Source organism: Salvelinus alpinus, chromosome 34 (assembly GCF_045679555.1).
Source record: "Salvelinus alpinus chromosome 34, SLU_Salpinus.1, whole genome shotgun sequence".
Lineage (NCBI taxonomy): Eukaryota > Metazoa > Chordata > Actinopteri > Salmoniformes > Salmonidae > Salvelinus > Salvelinus alpinus.
This window is the reverse complement of record NC_092119.1, coordinates 15,680,847-15,698,933: the sequence shown is the minus strand read 5'-3', so window position 1 is coordinate 15,698,933 and position 18,087 is coordinate 15,680,847. Positions and strand designations below refer to the sequence as shown.

Here is an 18,087-nt window from a genome sequence, read left to right as displayed (position 1 = left end):
ATTGTATGTCATATTTATGTCATAGTTCATGTCATATTTATCCCAGATATGTTTGTGCTGTCTTGTCAACTTATGTTTGTCAAGTCAACGACCATAGGATTTGGCGTACAGCACAAACATATCTGGGATCAGGCTAAAATTGTCCAGACATTAGTGTAAACACTGAGATAGAGTTGACTGATGTAGGACTGACCTTTCGGCCATGTCTTGGAGCTGTTCGGGGGGGACAGGGACCCCGTTTACTGATCTGTCTCGGTGGATCTGCTGGAACGTCTGTTTGTGGGACTCCAAGTTCTTCAGGATCTCCTGCAACACACAAATGCCCATATCCACAGTCAGACACGTGCACATACACAGTAGATAACAAACAATGTGAGTTCTCATTTAGACTCTGGTGCATCAAATATAAAATAGTCAGTTGTTAGCTTTTTTTATTTGATCAACAAAATTACAAATTGTGGGATTTGCAGTATCTTCTTACTAGGCCTACCCAAGGATAGTTTTACACCCATATGGATTACTGGATCTGCTCTTGTTAAATACCTTGTGCTGTTCCAGCTTCCTCTGGATCACATTGGCTGTCTCTTCATGAGCTTGTTGGATGGGAATCTCCTCTCTCAGGGCGATCTCAGCTCGATGCAGCAAGGCTCCGATCACCCCCAGGGGGACAGGCAACGACTTATCCAGATGGATGTGCCAGTCCAGGAGCTAGTATAGGTATATATTACATATCCTAAGTCTTTGAGCAGGTGCTGGATATCAAAATTAATTCAGAAAAATTGGGGGAAAAGAGACTCTGCACACTGCAATCTATGCTTCCATGTGGTTTATTAGTGACACATTTGTTTCAACCACTCAGGTCTTCTTCAGGTCCCCAATCCAAGAGGCAGGTTGGCATTCATTGTCATGAATCTAGCGGTGGAGGCAGCTCTGCAGAGTGGTCACTACCTGGCACAGTCACAAAGTCATCAAATCTGATTTTAAACCTAACCTTAACCACACTACGAACACTTATGCCTAACCCTAACTTTAAATTAAGACCAAAAAGCACATTTTTGTCTTCATACATTTTTACAAAATAGACTATTTGAATTTTGCAGCAGGCCTTTCTAGCGGAAATCACTCAGTTTTGCCTCTCGGACAAGATTCATGACAAATCATGTCAACCAGAGTCCAAGACCTGAAATAGACATCCATTACAGCCAGAACAGCCAGTACAACCAAGGCATTAGCATGAACCACACTGTTCGAAAAGCAGAGGGTGAGCAAAAATCATCCACTCCAGATCACAGTGGTATTCTGCTCTCAAACAAACTACTAGAGAATAGTCTATCAACTGAACAAAACCCACTCTGTTCGGCTCTCTTCAAAACTCTCCTCCCCTCTTAATGAGCACTCATTCAAAGGCTTGCGCCTTTTTTATGAAAGCTACAATTCTGGGGACCCATTCTTCCTTGCAAGGGCAAATATTAGTCTAACTAATAAACATACAGCAAATTACAAGTCTACAGAACAAAAATAACAATTTCCTATTGACAGGTTATTGTCTATTTATAATGCTCTCTTCGGGCCTGTTTCCCAGACAGAGATAAAGCCTAGTCCTCGACTAAAAAACTAGTTCAATGGAGATTCTCCATAGAGTATGCTTTTTAATCCAGAACTACATTAGGTTTAACCCCGAACTACGGTAGGATTAATCAAGAACTACAGTAGGATTAATCCAGAATTAGCATAGGATTATTCCAGAACTGCAGTTGGATTAATCCAGAACTACAGTAGGATTAATCCAGAACTACAGTAGGATTAATCCAGAACTACAGTAGGATTAATCTGTGTCCGTGAGTCTGGCCCATAGATTATGTGAGGGTGTCAGACAGTGTTACTGCACCCTGTTTGGGATGGTTGTGAAGAAGTCTGGTGGAATATCGATGTACATAAGAGTTGGCTAAAGGACATGCAGTATGGATCAGGCTAGTTGTGCAGGGGTCCACAGACAGTAATACACTGACTCACCGTGCTAGAGACGTGTTCCCACGCCTGCTTGACCAGGGCCTGGTCTACAGACAACTTCCCATCTTTGTGTACCGGCTGCAGCAGTGGCTCTGTCTGCTTCTTCTTTATCTCATACTGCACACGGAAACTCTTGAAGCCCTGAAGCAAAGTAGAAACACGAGTATTAGAGGTGCTACAACCAATGTTCCCTCAAAAACATTTTGGCACTGAGCAAATTTCAGGTCTGCTGAGCGCAAACTTGAACGTTGTGAAAATTCTGTACACCTTCCAGCGTGCGTTTACTGTGAACACTGAGGCTGTAACCGCTTTAAGTTACAGTTTTAACAGCTGCCAAGTATGCTACTGTGGCTATTTGATCATAATGTAGGTCTACTAGAGTGGCCTACCATCAAAAACAATGGAGAACATGCATCCCATAACATTGTAACAGTAAAATACTGTAGCTGTTGTACCATTCAGCCAATAGTAGCAGTCAATGTTTGGTGTTTCATGTAGGCCTACATTCCATGAGACTTGAAAAAAACATGCAGGGCTTGACATTAACCTGTTGATCTACTTGTCCTCCAGACAAGGAGGTGGCTGAAAATGTTGTGTTGTTTGATGCAAGAAAACACTTTACAAAATAAAATACCATTATTATAGAGAATCAGACAAATGATGCTGACTTTTTGCCTATTGGCTACTTTCGCTTATTCAAGCCTCTTTCAAAATACAACACTGCCCCTTTATGACAAAAAGAAGCTGTTTACCTGACTCGCTCTTCAAAGATGTCTAGAAATGTGCAAATGTTTTGTGCTCTATTGCTGACTACACATTATCTATAACTGGGCTAATAACTCACTATGCAATAGAATCCTACACCGATGCATTTTGTCTACAACAAATTCTCTTGCATAGTTCGTTTTGTTTCGGAATGTTATATTGAAAGTGGCTAATATTGCGTTGATTGGGTCAACATTGCCACAGTAAAGGGAATTGTTGATAGTGTTAACTAACGGGGGAAAACTCTAGAAAGTTGAGTGAAGTTCAATCTCATGCTTCTCTCTGTGGGCTGATATTTGTTCTACGCGGCAGTCCCCGGGGAGCTGTCATGGGGCTACTGCGCGCCCTCCCGCAACTTAGAGGAAACGTTGGTTACGACCCAAGAACCTTCAAAACAAATAAATGAGGTAGTATATAACACATGAACATAGGGCTGTCAGATATGGGCTATTCTTAATAGTCTTTCCTTGATTTCTAGTGCCTTCTCTCCACCTCAGCGAGGACATGAGGATACAAGAAATTGTGGAAAGATTATTGAGAAAGAGTCTTGTGGAGTTTTATGGAGCGCTGTCACATCCCTCTTCACCCCCGGGTGACCTGGTACTTAATCTATCATAATATTAGCCAGCTACATGTAGTTTGAGATGTGGTTATTGGTTACTAGATCACCTGGTACTTGTCGGTGATGTTGCCCTCTGCCCCCTGCACCTGAAGCACGTCTCTCTCCAACTGTTCCAGCCACACCTTCAGCTCCCTCAGAACCTTCCGTTCTTCTCTCTGTAACACGTCATATTCAGGTTATACAATGCATCATCACGCATCCTCTCTCAACCCCAACAGAGTTCCCAATAAACAATATAATGTGAAACTACTCCTTCCAAATTAAATTCCAGTACTACAGCAAGTAAGATTCAAAGAGAAAGTCACAGGAGTCTCTGTCAAACATACCTGGAGCATTTGCTCTATATCTTGAGGAACATACTATCCGGGAAAGCAAGCCACATGAAGAGATGCAAACAACACAGAAAGGCATTAGTGGCAGAGAGAGAGAGCAAAAGCAGAGATAAAACAGTACACTGTAGACAGACACTACACTACACAGCACCATGGCATGGATGGACTTACCTGTAGGTTTGGGATAGAGGGTGCAAAAGTTTAAATGTAGCGAAGAAGCAGCTTCAAATGCCACAGGAAAGATAACATAGACAGAGAGATGGAGTGATGGAGTGAGTGGCATGACAGAGAGATGGAGAGATGGAGTGATGGAGAGATGACAGAGAGATGGAGAGATAGAGAGATGGAGTGAGTGGCATGACAAAGAGATGGAGAGATGAAGTGATGGAGAGATGGAGTGATAGAGTGATAACAGAGAGATGGAGAGATAGAGAGATGGAGTAAGTGGCATGACAAAGAGATGAAGTGACAGAGAGAGAGAGAGAGAGAGAGTGTATTACATAACACACAATGAGGAAAGTAAGATGATTGATGAGTTCATGCAATGATTTTTTTTAAATAAGAAGAGCTGAAAACACAAATACAATAACAGCTTTTGCACCTACATGTACAAATTACCTCGACTAACCTGTACCCCCACACATTGACATGGTACCGGTACCCCCTGTATATAGCCTCGTTATTGTTATTTTATTGTGTTATTGTTATTGTTATTTTTTTTTTACTTTAGTTTATTTAGTAACTCTATTTATTGAACTGCATTGTTGGTTAAGGGCTTGTGAGTAAGCATTTTACGTTAAGGTTGTTTGGTGCATGTGACAAATAAAATGTGATTTGAATTGATTTGATAAAAGTCCATAAAGCATTGCAACACTAAGGGTGCCGTTATTAGTTAGCCATGTGATGTTGAATATACCGTAGCTAAGTAAAGTACAACAATCATACTGAAAACACAAATACACTAGCAGATACAAGAATACAGTAGAAGATACAAGAATACAGTAGCAGATACAAAAATACAGTAGAAAAACAAGAATACAAACAAAGATTCAAGTACATAAAGCATAAACACAACACTGAGTTTGCCAATACAGTCTTAGACTCAGGACTTCAGTGAATATAGTTAGGTACCTCTTCTTCCTGTCCATCTGTCTCAGAGTGGTGGGGGTTGGGATAGTGCTTGAGGAACTGAGCAACATATGTCATAATGGACTTCTCATCTGGTTTATCTACATCCACATCTGCAGAGGAAGACAGAGAGAGAGAGGCTGGTGTCACTAGTAGCAATAGCAACTCAACACTGACATCAGGGCTATCCATCCAGCCAGAAAACTACAGTCAACTACCAATGAAGTACCATTTATTTATTTGACTAGGCAAGTCAGTTAAGAACAAACTCTTATTTACAATGACAGCCTAGGAACAGTGGGTTAACTGCCTTGTTCAGGGGCAGAACAACAGATTTTTACCTTGTCAGCTTAGGGATTTGAACTTGCAACCTTTCGGTTACTAGTCCAACACTCTAACCACTAGGCTACCCTGCCGCCCCAACCATGTCTGTATGCTCCTTCAGAATAGTTATGTCACTTGTTGTAATTCCCAAATGATGCATTTGATTTGACTTGACATGTGTGCCCTGAAGGAGGATACATTTAGCATTTACTCTGACACTCTGATATCTAGTTATAAATGTTTGCTCTCATCTCCATCTCCGACCTGATAATTACGAAGGGCCATGATGGAAAGGTTTATTGCTGCAGAGCTGCTGTCTGCATCCTTATCTCCAGACGTATCAACAACACATTAATGAAATGAAATACCCATAAAAAAATGTTTAAAACATTGCGTAATCTTCATCAAAACTTATATTTCATACAGTTCTGTTGGAATTACACAGTTCAAGATAGAAGAGAAGTGGAGATGCATTGTTGCTGCCCTACCAGCCAGAGCAATGGGGAGGAGTGAGGGAGTGTGAGCTTATTTTGACAAAGCAATTTATTTTTCATTATAAATAGATGGGTTGTAGAGGTAGGAACCTTCTGGGTCCAGCAGGCGTGGTATGCCCAGCTCGTTCTCGGCCAATGAGAAGGCTTCCTCCAGGTTCTCCCGGTTGCTCCTCCTCCTCACCACCTCCATGTCCACCAGATCTGGGCGGATGGCATGGACCACAGAGTGGAACGCCACACCGCTACGCCAACTGGCACCAAAGTCCTTTACCTCGATGCCCTGACCACTTGGGACAAGCAGAATAGCACGTTTACAGTGGGGTAGTGGCCGAGCACTGTTGAAATTATAATTCTAAACAAAATACAGACAGTTTGGCTTCCCTTACTCTTGGCTGACAATGGTGGTGGTCAGTCAAGAGTGTGCACACACACACACACACACACACACACACACACACACACACACACACACACACACACACACACACACACACACACACACACACACACACACACACACACACACACACACACACACACACACACACACACACACACAGGCAAATAAATCGACCACCCCAGCAGGCTAAGCTGGTTGACAAAATTATGTTGGGTTGTATTGACATCATTTTAACCAGTTTTGCCCACTTAGTTACAGTGGCATAATGTACATACTGCGGTAATAGTTACAGTGGCATAATGTACATACTGGGGTAATAGTTACAGTGGCATAATGTACATACTGGGGTAATAGTTACAGTGGCATAATGTACATACTGGGGTAACAGTTACAGTGGCATAATGTACATACTGGGGTAATAGTTACAGTGGCATAATGTACATACTGGGGTAATAGTTACAGTGGCATAATGTACATACTGGGGTAATAGTTACAGTGGCATAATGTACATACTGGGGTAATAGTTACAGTGGCATAATGTACATACTGGGGTAATAGTTACAGTGGCATAATGTACATACTAGGGTAATAGTTACAGTGGCATAATGTACATACTGGGGTAATAGTTACAGTGGCATAATGTACATACTGGGGTAATAGTTACAGTGGCATAATGTACATACTGGGGTAATAGTTACAGTGGCATAATGTACATACTGGGGTAATAGTTACAGTGGCATAATGTACATACTGGGGTAATAGTTACAGTGGCATAATGTACATACTAGGGTAATAGTTACAGTGGCATAATGTACATACTGGGGTAATAGTTACAGTGGCATAATGTACATACTGGGGTAATAGTTACAGTGGCATAATGTACATACTGGGGTAATAGTTACAGTGGCATAATGTACATACTGGGGTAATAGTTACAGTGGCATAATGTACATACTGGGGTAATAGTTACAGTGGCATAATGTACATACTGGGGTAATAGTTACAGTGGCATAATGTACATACTGGGGTAATAGTTACAGTGGCATAATGTACATACTGGGGTAATAGTTACAGTGGCATAATGTACATACTGGGGTAATAGTTACAGTGGCATAATGTACATACTGGGGTAATAGTTACAGTGGCATAATGTACATACTGGGGTAATAGTTACAGTGGCATAATGTACATACTGGGGTAATAGTTACAGTGGCATAATGTACATACTGGGGTAATAGTTACAGTGGCATAATGTACATACTGGGGTAATAGTTACAGTGGCATAATGTACATACTGGGGTAATAGTTACAGTGGCATAATGTACATACTGGGGTAATAGTTACAGTGGCATAATGTACATACTGGGGTAATAGTTACAGTGGCATAATGTACATACTGGGGTAATAGTTACAGTGGCATAATGTACATACTGGGGTAATAGTTACAGTGGCATAATGTACATACTGGGGTAATAGTTACAGTGGCATAATGTACATACTGGGGTAATAGTTACAGTGGCATAATGTACATACTGGGGTAATAGTTACAGTGGCATAATGTACATACTAGGGTAATAGTTACAGTGGCATAATGTACATACTGGGGTAATAGTTACAGTGGCATAATGTACATACTGGGGTAATAGTTACAGTGGCATAATGTACATACTAGGGTAATAGTTACAGTGGCATAATGTACATACTGGGGTAATAGTTACAGTGGCATAATGTACATACTGGGGTAATAGTTACAGTGGCATAATGTACATACTGGGGTAATAGTTACAGTGGCATAATGTACATACTGGGGTAATAGTTACAGTGGCATAATGTACATACTGGGGTAATAGTTACAGTGGCATAATGTACATACTAGGGTAATAGTTACAGTGGCATAATGTACATACTGGGGTAATAGTTACAGTGGCATAATGTACATACTGGGGTAATAGTTACAGTGGCATAATGTACATACTGGGGTAATAGTTACAGTGGCATAATGTACATACTGGGGTAATAGTTACAGTGGCATAATGTACATACTGGGGTAATAGTTACAGTGGCATAATGTACATACTGGGGTAATAGTTACAGTGGCATAATGTACATACTGGGGTAATAGTTACAGTGGCATAATGTACATACTGGGGTAATAGTTACAGTGGCATAATGTACATACTGGGGTAATAGTTACAGTGGCATAATGTACATACTGGGGTAATAGTTACAGTGGCATAATGTACATACTGGGGTAATAGTTACAGTGGCATAATGTACATACTGGGGTAATAGTTACAGTGGCATAATGTACATACTGGGGTAATAGTTACAGTGGCATAATGTACATACTGGGGTAATAGTTACAGTGGCATAATGTACATACTAGGGTAATAGTTACAGTGGCATAATGTACATACTGGGGTAATAGTTACAGTGGCATAATGTACATACTGGGGTAATAGTTACAGTGGCATAATGTACATACTGGGGTAATAGTTACAGTGGCATAATGTACATACTGGGGTAATAGTTACAGTGGCATAATGTACATACTGGGGTAATAGTTACAGTGGCATAATGTACATACTGGGGTAATAGTTACAGTGGCATAATGTACATACTTGGCAGCGGTGCTCTGTACCCATCTGAGGAGGGCCTTCTTGGCGTTGCCCTGGAACTTCTTGGGTACCACCTCCCTCTTCAAGGCGGGACTGCCTGTCTCTGAGTTACTGGCCATGCTGTCCACTGAGGAGGTACTGCTGGACAGGGCCTCCAGGGCTAGCAGGTTACTGGTCAACTCCTCGATCTGACAGAGGGTCAGGAATTAGAGCAAACATTGCTGCGAGTGACCATGGCAACATCCAACAAAAGGGTTCTACCTGGACCCCAATAGTGTTCTCCTGCAGATACAACAACACATTACCTGGAAGTAGAGGATGACAGTCCAAATCAACCCCAGGACAATGGATGGTCGACCGTCTGCTATGTCAGTGGCATGGATGTTGACTAGCTTGATCTGTTCGGAAAGAAAACCCAAATTGAACTGCAATTCAAAACATGTCATAAAATGAACTTTCTGGGAAATGCAGATATATATATATATACATGGGTGCATTCTGAATGAATCTTTAACAAATAAAGGCATTTAGTGATTGAGTGGGGCCACTGCCATAATAATGGAGAATTTATGATTTTCTTTCACAGACATCAACATCAGCTCTAATAAATCAAATCAAAGTTGATTGGTCAAGTACACAGTTTAGCAGATGTTATAGCGGGTGGAGCGAAATGCTTGTGTTACTAGCTCCTGCTGCTTTTGCAACAGCTAATGGGACCCTAATAAAATACCAAATACCAAATACCTAAAAGTGCAGTAAAATGCCAAACTAGTACACAAATATTACATAATAAAAAACTAAAAACAAGAAATCAAGAATGTCAGAACGAATCCAATTAACAACCCAAATAACATTCTGATATTAGGCATTTATAGAGCGGAAGCATGTGAGGCAGAAACAGCTAAGCTCAACTGAGGAAAATGAAAGATGTACCGTTCTCATCAAAAAGGAAGGAGGACCAAGGCACTCTTCATATAATAAGTTAAAATGCCTTTATTTGTATGCCATGTTCAATGGAAACAAAGCTTAAAAACACTGACACGTTCTGGCTGCATGCTCAATTTAACAGGACAGTAACAATGAAGCCAATGTAGTGAAAATCATCACAACAAACTTTGGATCGGCATTGAACTAGTTTCCCCTTTTTTTTCCTCCTTTTTTTTACTACTATTTCACAGAGGTTGGAAGAAGAAGAAGGAAGGAAAAATTTGACTCCAAAGTTTGAGTCAAAATACATACAAAATGCATGAAAGTCTTAAAGCACCTGGTTGGTGGCACTACAGTAATCAAGATGCACTATGAGGAAAAGAACGGCTCAACCAAAGAATATCTAGGAATACACACCGTGCATCAAACAAGAGGAATGCATACAGTATATGTGTGTTTTACAGGCAGCCACTGACCGGGGATCCTCGGTACACAGACTGAGGTCAGAGGTCAGGCATGGTGAGAGAGGGTCACAATAAGAGATATGCCTCAGAGAAATACAAACTGAGACAGGATGTTCCATCCATAGGGCCTTGCATAGATACCTTAATTTATCTACAGTGCCGTGAAAAAGTAGACGCCCCCTTTCTGATTTTCTCTATTTTTGCATATTTTTGATACTGATTGTCATCAGATCTTCAACCAAAACCTAATATTAGATAAAGGGAACCTGAGTTTTTTCCCCCGCCAGATATAAATGGGACCCATCTCATCCAAAAAGGTGACTCAAGTTTGAAAAAAGCACCAGGAAGCACCTGGATGATTGTAACGGCTCTCGTTGGTAGAAGGAAGAGTGGACCAAAGCGCAGCGTGGAAAGTGTTCATGATACTTTATTCAAAAACACTCAAACAAAAATAACAAACGTGAAAACGAAAGTAAACAGTTCTGTCAGGCACAGACACTAAACAGAAAACAAGATCCCACCCCCCCCCCAAAAAAAGGAAAATGACAACTTATATGTGATCCCCAATCAGAGACAACGATAGCTACCTCTGATTGGGAACCACACACGGCCAAAAACAAAGAAATAGAAAACATAGGCTTTCCCACCCGAGTCACACCCTGACCTAACCAAACATAGAGAATAAAAAGGATCTCTAAGGTCAGGGCGTGACAATGATCATCAAGATTTCTTTTCTTTTTCAATTTTTTTAATTAACCCCCCTCTTCGGAGCACAAATATATGTTTTGTTTTCTTACAGCTTTTCTGCTACATATGCATTTTACAAATACATTTTACATATACAAAATGCATACACATTTTGCATACACATTTTGCATACACATTTACATACATGGTACTTCTATATAAAGCAGTCACGTAACAATAATACATTACCAATCATAAGCTCTTTAATCCCACCCCTCAGGCACTCTCAGCCCATCCCACCTATCACCATAGACCACCCTCGTTTGGTTTCCATGTGCCATATAGTTTTAAATTGTGCTGTGATGTTTTACAACATTTTTGCACCTTTTTAATCGTATAATATTATCCACAGATTGTGAGCTAAAGATGAAAACCTTTCCTACGAGTATTATTATATTATTATTTGTCTGACTATGGCTTTCCAAATCAACCAACACTGCTATTTGTAAGGTTCATTTCAAGTACGTGTTGTGATTTTTTAACCATTCCTAAACCTGTGACCAGAAACAAGCTGCATAGGGGCAATGCCGTCAACAAGACTCTTGGAAGAATGTTCTATGGACAGATGAGTCAGAAGTATAACTTTTTGGACGAGATGGGTCCCATTATGCCTGGTGAAAACCAAACACTGCATTCCACAGTAAGAACCTCATACCAACGGTCAAGTATGGTGGTGGTAGTGTGATGGTTCGGGGATGTTTTCCAGCCTCAGGACCTGGATGACTTGCTTTAAAACCTCAATGGGCTAGGTGGAAGTATTTTGATGTCCGGATGAAAGGTGTGCCCAAAGTAAACTGCCTGTTGCTCAGGCCCAGAAGCTAGGATATGCAGATTTGTAGATTTGCAGATTTGTAGATTTGGATAGAAAACACTCTAAAGTTTCTAAAACTGTTAAGATAATGTCTGTGAATATAACAGAACTGATATGGCAGGCGAAACCCTGAGGACAAACCATCCCCCCCAAAAAAAATTCAGCTTACCACTGTTTTCAATGGCTGTCACTTTTATTATAAGGCGAAAACCTCCCAGATTGCAGTTCCTAGGGCTTCAACTAGATGTCAACAGTCTTTATAAAGAGTTTCAGGCTGGGTTTTGGAAAAATTTTAGTTTTTCTAAGTGGCTCCCATTTTCGCTGTAGCGTGGAGCGTGGAGGAAAGCGCGTTCTTTGTTATGTATCTCCGGTAATGAACATACTATTCTCCGTCTTAAATTTGATCATTTATTTACGTATTAGGGTACCTAATATTTGATTATAAACATTGTTTGACTTGGCTGAATAAATTCATTGGTAACGTTTGGGATTCATTTTGTATGCATTTTGAACTAGGGAAACCGGTGGATTATTGACTGATGCGCAACAGCTAAACTGAGTTTTTATGGATATAAAGAAGGATTTTATCGAACAAAAGGACCATTTGTGATGTAACTGGGACCTATTGGAGTGCCAACAGAAGAAGATCTTCAAAGGTAAGGCATTTATTATATCGCTATTTCTGACTTTTGTGTTGCACCTGCCTGGTTGAAAAATGTTTTTCATGGTTTTGTATGCGGGGCGCTGTCCTCAGATAATCACATGGTGTGCTTTCACCGTAAAGTCGTTTTGAAATCTGACACAGCGGCTGGATTAACAAGAAGTTAAGCTTTATTTTGATGTATTACACATGTATTTTCATGAATGTTAAATATTTATATTTATGTAGTTTGAATTTCACCAGATGTTGTCGAGGTGGGTCGCTAGCGGAACGCCTGCGCTAGAAAGGTTAAAAGAAGAAACCATGAATTCTGCTCTGAATCAGAGAATTCTACAGGAGGCCTTCCGTCTGTGAGCTGAAGCGCATCTGTGTCATGCACCAAGACAATGATCCAAAACACACAATCAAGTCTACATGAAAATGGCTTAAAAGTAACACATTTGAGGATTTGCAATGGCCTAGTCAAAGTCCAGACCTAATCCCAATTGAGATGTTGTGGCAAGATTTGAAAGGAGCAGTTCATGCTTGAAAACCCACAAATCCCACTGAGTTAAAGCTGTTCTACATGGAAGAGTGGGCCAGAATTCCTCCACAGCGATGTGAGAGACTGATCAACAACTACAGGAAACATTTGGTTGCAGTCATTACAGCTAAATGTGTCACAACCAGTTATTGAGTGTAACGGGGCAAAAGCTTTTTCACACAGGAGAATTAGGTGTTGTATACCTTGTTAATTAAATACATAAAATAAGTATTTTTTGTTGTAGTTATTTGTAAAATGTGACCTACTTGTTGTGTGTATGTACTGACATGTATATGTAACTAATAGATGCACACACACACTACATTTTCATGTTTTTAAATGTATGTCAATTGTAAAGTCTTTTGTCTGTAATGTATTTTTCGCTATATATGGGACCCCACTAAGACGATCCTAATCAATATAAACTCTGGTTCCCTTCATCTAACATTAGGTTTAGGTTGAAGATCTGATAACATTCAGTATCAAAAATATGCAACAATATAGAAAATCAGAAAGGGGGCAAATACTTTTTCACGGCACTGTATTTTTGTTCCTAAACACTATCAAACGATAGTTCATTTTCAAACTGTTACTGTTGCATTAAATAGAGGTTCATCTACTTTTCACAAGCCTTGTCCTAAAGTTATTAGTGACATTGCTAAGAAGCACTTTGGTTTATACGTTAAACTCAAGCTATGACAAAATACTTCAGAAAACGACTCTGAGGGTGTGCTTACCTTCCTGCCTTCGAGGAACCTGAGGGCGGTGCCGATGTTGGACACCCAGTGGATCCTCTTCAGCTGGCGGCCCTGCTCACACGGCTGGGGGGAGAGGAGGGAGGGTTCGAGTGAAGGTCAAGTGTATTTCCCATAAGTAATACTGTAAATACAATGTAAATCTTACCAACCAGAGTGCTCACATTAAAAACAGCAAGAAATTTCAACACAAATACTGTCACGCCCTGACCTTAGAGATCCTTATTTATTCTCTATGTTTGGTTAGGTCAGGGTGTGACTCGGGTGGGAAAATCTATGTTTTCTATTTCTTTGTTGTTTTGCCGAGTGTGGTTCCCAATCAGAGGCAGCATATATAAGTTTTCCTTTTGGGTTTTGTGGGGTGTTGTTTTCTGTTTAGGTTGTTTCCCTGACGGAACTGTGCGCTTTCATTTTGTAATTTTGTTTGAGTGTTTTGGTGAACATTAAATCATGAACACTTTCCAAGCTGCGCTTTGGTCTCATTCCGATGACGAACGTTACAAATACATACTGTATACAACAACCAGCAATGTAAGAGAGTAACACTGACTGACAAATAGGCCCGTATAACACACAACTACAGTGTGATTACTGGCTGTGAATTCGTAATTCCTTTATTCATACAATACATTTTTATAATCCTCCTTTTACACTATAGTGTGGTAATTAAATGTAACTGAACTCTGTAGCACGAACAGAAGTCTCCAGTGGCCAGGCTGTTTATATTAAGAGCAGTGCTTACCAGTCTCTGTCCAGACAGCACCTCCAATAGAGCTAACAGTTTCACCCCATCTTTGACGTCCTCGAAAAGGTCGGTGACCTCTAGAGGTGGTTTACGCTAGGAAAGAGAAGAGACAACATCTTAATTCAACAGAGAAACGAATAAAAGACTTAGACATTGAACATTGTTTGAACATAGCAAATGGTATACTGTTACAAATTATAGACCTACTGTAGTTTAATAAAGGCTCATTATCTCATTATAATCCATTATAATCTCTCAATATGTAAATTCTAGAAACACAAGACATTCATTCTCCCCCAGTCCTTGTGTTGAGGAGAAAAGAGAGCAGAGAACTAGCTAGCTACAGGCTGGGGTCCAGACCGAACAGCTTGCTGGCTAGCTACAGGCTGGGGTCCAGACCGAACAGCTTGCTGGCTAGCTACAGGCTGGGGTCCAGACCGAACAGCTTGCTGGCTAGCTACAGGCTGGGGTCCAGACCGAACAGCTTGCTGGCTAGCTACAGGCTGGGGTCCAGACCGAACAGTTTGCTGGCTAGCTACAGGCTGGGGTCCAGACCGAACAGCTTGCTGGCTAGCTACAGGCTGGGGTCCAGACCGAACAGCTTGCTGGCTAGCTACAGGCTGGGGTCCAGACCGAACAGTTTGCTGGCTAGCTACAGGCTGGGGTCCAGACCGAACAGCTTGCTGGCTAGCTACAGGCTGGGGTCCAGACCGAACAGCTTGCTAGCTAGCTACAGGCTGGGGTCCAGACCGAACAGCTTGCTGGCTAGCTACAGGCTGGGGTCCAGACCGAACAGCTTGCTGGCTAGCTACAGGCTGGGGTCCAGACCGAACAGCTTGCTGGCTAGCTACAGACAGAGCTACAGACAGAGCTACAGACAGAGCTACAGAGAGAACAGAAAGAGCTCCCCCGCAGCTGTAAAGATGGTGCCTGTGCCTCAGAGCCTCTGAGGTGGCTTGGTGCCCGTTCCTGAGGCGGTGTGATTCAGTGCTAAATCAGAGCATGGGTCCATTTAACCCTAGCTGGGCATAGTTGTTTCATGTAACATACTGTATCCAACTAATGTATTATCAGAGCTGAGGGAATTCTGACTGACTGATGACAGAGCAATCTACTTTATGAAACACAGAATATTCAAAGAAATTTGACTGGAAATCAAAGGTTTAATTAAGCTTGGCGCTTTGTAGGTATTTTATTGGAAGGCTGAGCTGTTTCGTTTCACAACTCGACACATAGCATGACAGGATTGCAGTATGCAATTGGTTGTGACTGTGTGGGGCATAGCAGGCAGGCAGGCACACACACACATACACACACACACACACACACACACACACACACACACACACACACACACACACACACACACACACACACACACACACACACACACACACACACACACACACACACACACACACACGTGTGAAAATGAAGGTCCCACTGTTTTTTGTGCTATTTTCTTTGCTTCAGAGACAGAATCCAATGAAAGACTTGTAGATGCTAGTATTCCTCTGTGACTACCAGTATCCTAACCACAAAAAGAACGACTAAAATATAGAAATTACATTCAACTATTTGACTGGTAACATGAAGCACACATTTCCAGAATGCCATTCTACTTACATGAATCACAAGGTAAACCATCAAGCCCATCCTGGGTTTAAGTGACAAACAAAGTCACATGTCAAGCCCCCTCCTCACTGTCATAACACACACAGACACACATGCACACTTATCACGCACGCACAAACACACACACTTATCACGCACGCACAAACACACACACACTGTCATAAAACAGTAAATCAGTGGAAGAGTGCTTGGTAATGTGAGAGGAAATGGACACGATGGGAAAAGCGTGACTGCAGAGTGAAAGTTCAAACTGAAAGAGACAGCACTTTCCATCATAAATTCATCCTCGCTAATGTCATGGGAATTGTGTTACATTCCAAATCAATATTGAAAATGGAATCTTTCAGGCACCCACCAGGGGATCTATTACAATCCATTCAGAATGGCTTTGCTTATCGGACGAGAAAGGTTTAGAGGAGATTTGATCAACTGATTGACAGATGATCTGATAAGAATTGAGATTTGAATCGCTCATACAGTAGCAGTAGGTTACAGTAGAGCAGGGTTTCCCAAACACTGTCCCGGGGCCCCCTGGGTGCACGTTTTTGTTTTTGCCCTAGCATTACACAGCTGATTCAAATAAAAAGAACCCTGGTGTAGGTGGCTGAAATGGAGAGCCAGGTCTGTATCATGACTTGGCTTATTCTACAGGTTTATTGGCATGTACAGAGAGAGAGAGTGAGAGAGAGAGAGAGAGAGAGAGAGAGAGAGAGAGAGAGAGAGAGAGAGAGAGAGAGAGAGAGAGAGAGAGAGAGAGAGAGAGAGAGAGAGAGAGAGAGAGAGAGAGAGAGAGAGAGAGAGAGAGAAATAGAGAGAAATAAAGAGAGAGAGAGAGACAGAGGGAGGAGAGAAATAGAGAGGGAGAGAGAGAGAGAGAGAGAGAGAGAGAGAGAGAGAGAGAGAGAGAGAGAGAGAGAGAGAGAGAGAGAGAGAGAGAGAGAGAGAGAGAGGGAGAGAGAGAGAGAGACAGAGGGAGGAGAGAGAGAGAGAGAGAGGGGGGGGAAATAGAGAGGGAGAGAGAGAGAGAGAGAGACATGGTGGAGCTCAGAGAGCTAGTCCACACAATCCAGACAGAACAAACCCACAAAACAGACCAGCACAACAACACCCCCCCCAACAAGACCCAGAGAGCAGACCATCAAGACACCCTCCCAGACCTGCAAGACCCCCTCCCGAAGGACCTGCACAGAGAGAACCCACACCTGAACAAAAGGTTTCAATGTAATAGTGAAGGTGTAAACTTGGCAGTAGAAAACTTAAATAGTATATTTGCCTTCCGCTTCCCTATCAAATCTAAAAAATGTCAAGCAGACAACCTAAGAAAATGAACAACAATGACAAATGGTTTAATGAAGAATGCAAAAACCTAAGAAAGAAATTGAGAAACCTATCCAACCAAAAACATAGAGACCCTGAAAACCTGAGTCTACGCCTTCACTAAAGTGAATCACTAAAACAATACAGAAATACACTACGGAAAAAGAAGGAACAGCACGTCAGAAATCAGCTCAATGTAATTAAAGAATCCATAGAATTTAACCACTTCTGGGAAAATTGGAAAACTCTAAACAAACAACAACACGAAGAGTTATCTATTCAAAGTGGAGATGTATGGATAAATCACTTCTCCAATCGTTTTGGCTCTATAACAAAGAAGAAACAGCAAAACACATATATATGATCAAAAACAAATCTTGGAATGAACTATTAAAGACTACCAGAACCCACTGGATTTTCCTATTACATTAAATGAACTACAGGACAAAATACAAACCCTCCAACTCAAAAATGCCTGTGGAGTTGATGATATCCTAAATTAAATGATAAAATATACAGACCAAAAATTCCAATTGGCTATACTTAAACTCTTTAACATCATCCTCAGCTCTGGCATCTTCCCCAATATTTGGAACCAAGGACTGATCACTCCAATCCACAAAAGTGGAGACAAATTTGACCCCAATAACTATCGGGGGATATGCGTCAACAGCAACCTTGGGAAAATCCTCTGCATTATCATTAACAGCAGACTCGTACATTTCCTCAGCGAAAACAATGTACTGAGTAAATACCAAATTGGCTTTTTACCAAATTACCATACGACAGACCACGTATTCCCTGCACAC

At 41.3% G+C, this 18,087-nt stretch overlaps 1 protein-coding gene across 3 annotated transcripts in view; it reads right to left on the bottom strand.

Annotated features, from left to right (window-relative positions):
• Positions 1–18,087, bottom strand: part of LOC139563596 (nesprin-1-like) — a 160,868-nt gene that overhangs the window by 109,798 nt on the left and 32,983 nt on the right. Inside the window, exons 3-14 of one of the 3 annotated variants that reach the window (XM_071382389.1) lie at positions 14,324–14,419; positions 13,564–13,647; positions 10,097–10,117; positions 8,999–9,091; positions 8,697–8,881; positions 5,766–5,962; positions 4,861–4,970; positions 3,724–3,756; positions 3,445–3,552; positions 2,014–2,151; positions 544–708; positions 194–306 (exon numbers count right to left, since the gene is read on the bottom strand). In XM_071382389.1, coding sequence (XP_071238490.1) covers positions 194–306; positions 544–708; positions 2,014–2,151; positions 3,445–3,552; positions 3,724–3,756; positions 4,861–4,970; positions 5,766–5,962; positions 8,697–8,881; positions 8,999–9,091; positions 10,097–10,117; positions 13,564–13,647; positions 14,324–14,419 — 1,343 coding nt within the window. The remainder of the gene's footprint in view (positions 1–193; positions 307–543; positions 709–2,013; positions 2,152–3,444; positions 3,553–3,723; positions 3,757–4,860; positions 4,971–5,765; positions 5,963–8,696; positions 8,882–8,998; positions 9,092–10,096; positions 10,118–13,563; positions 13,648–14,323; positions 14,420–18,087) is intronic. The other 2 variants (XM_071382386.1, XM_071382387.1) reach the window with 2 other exon arrangements.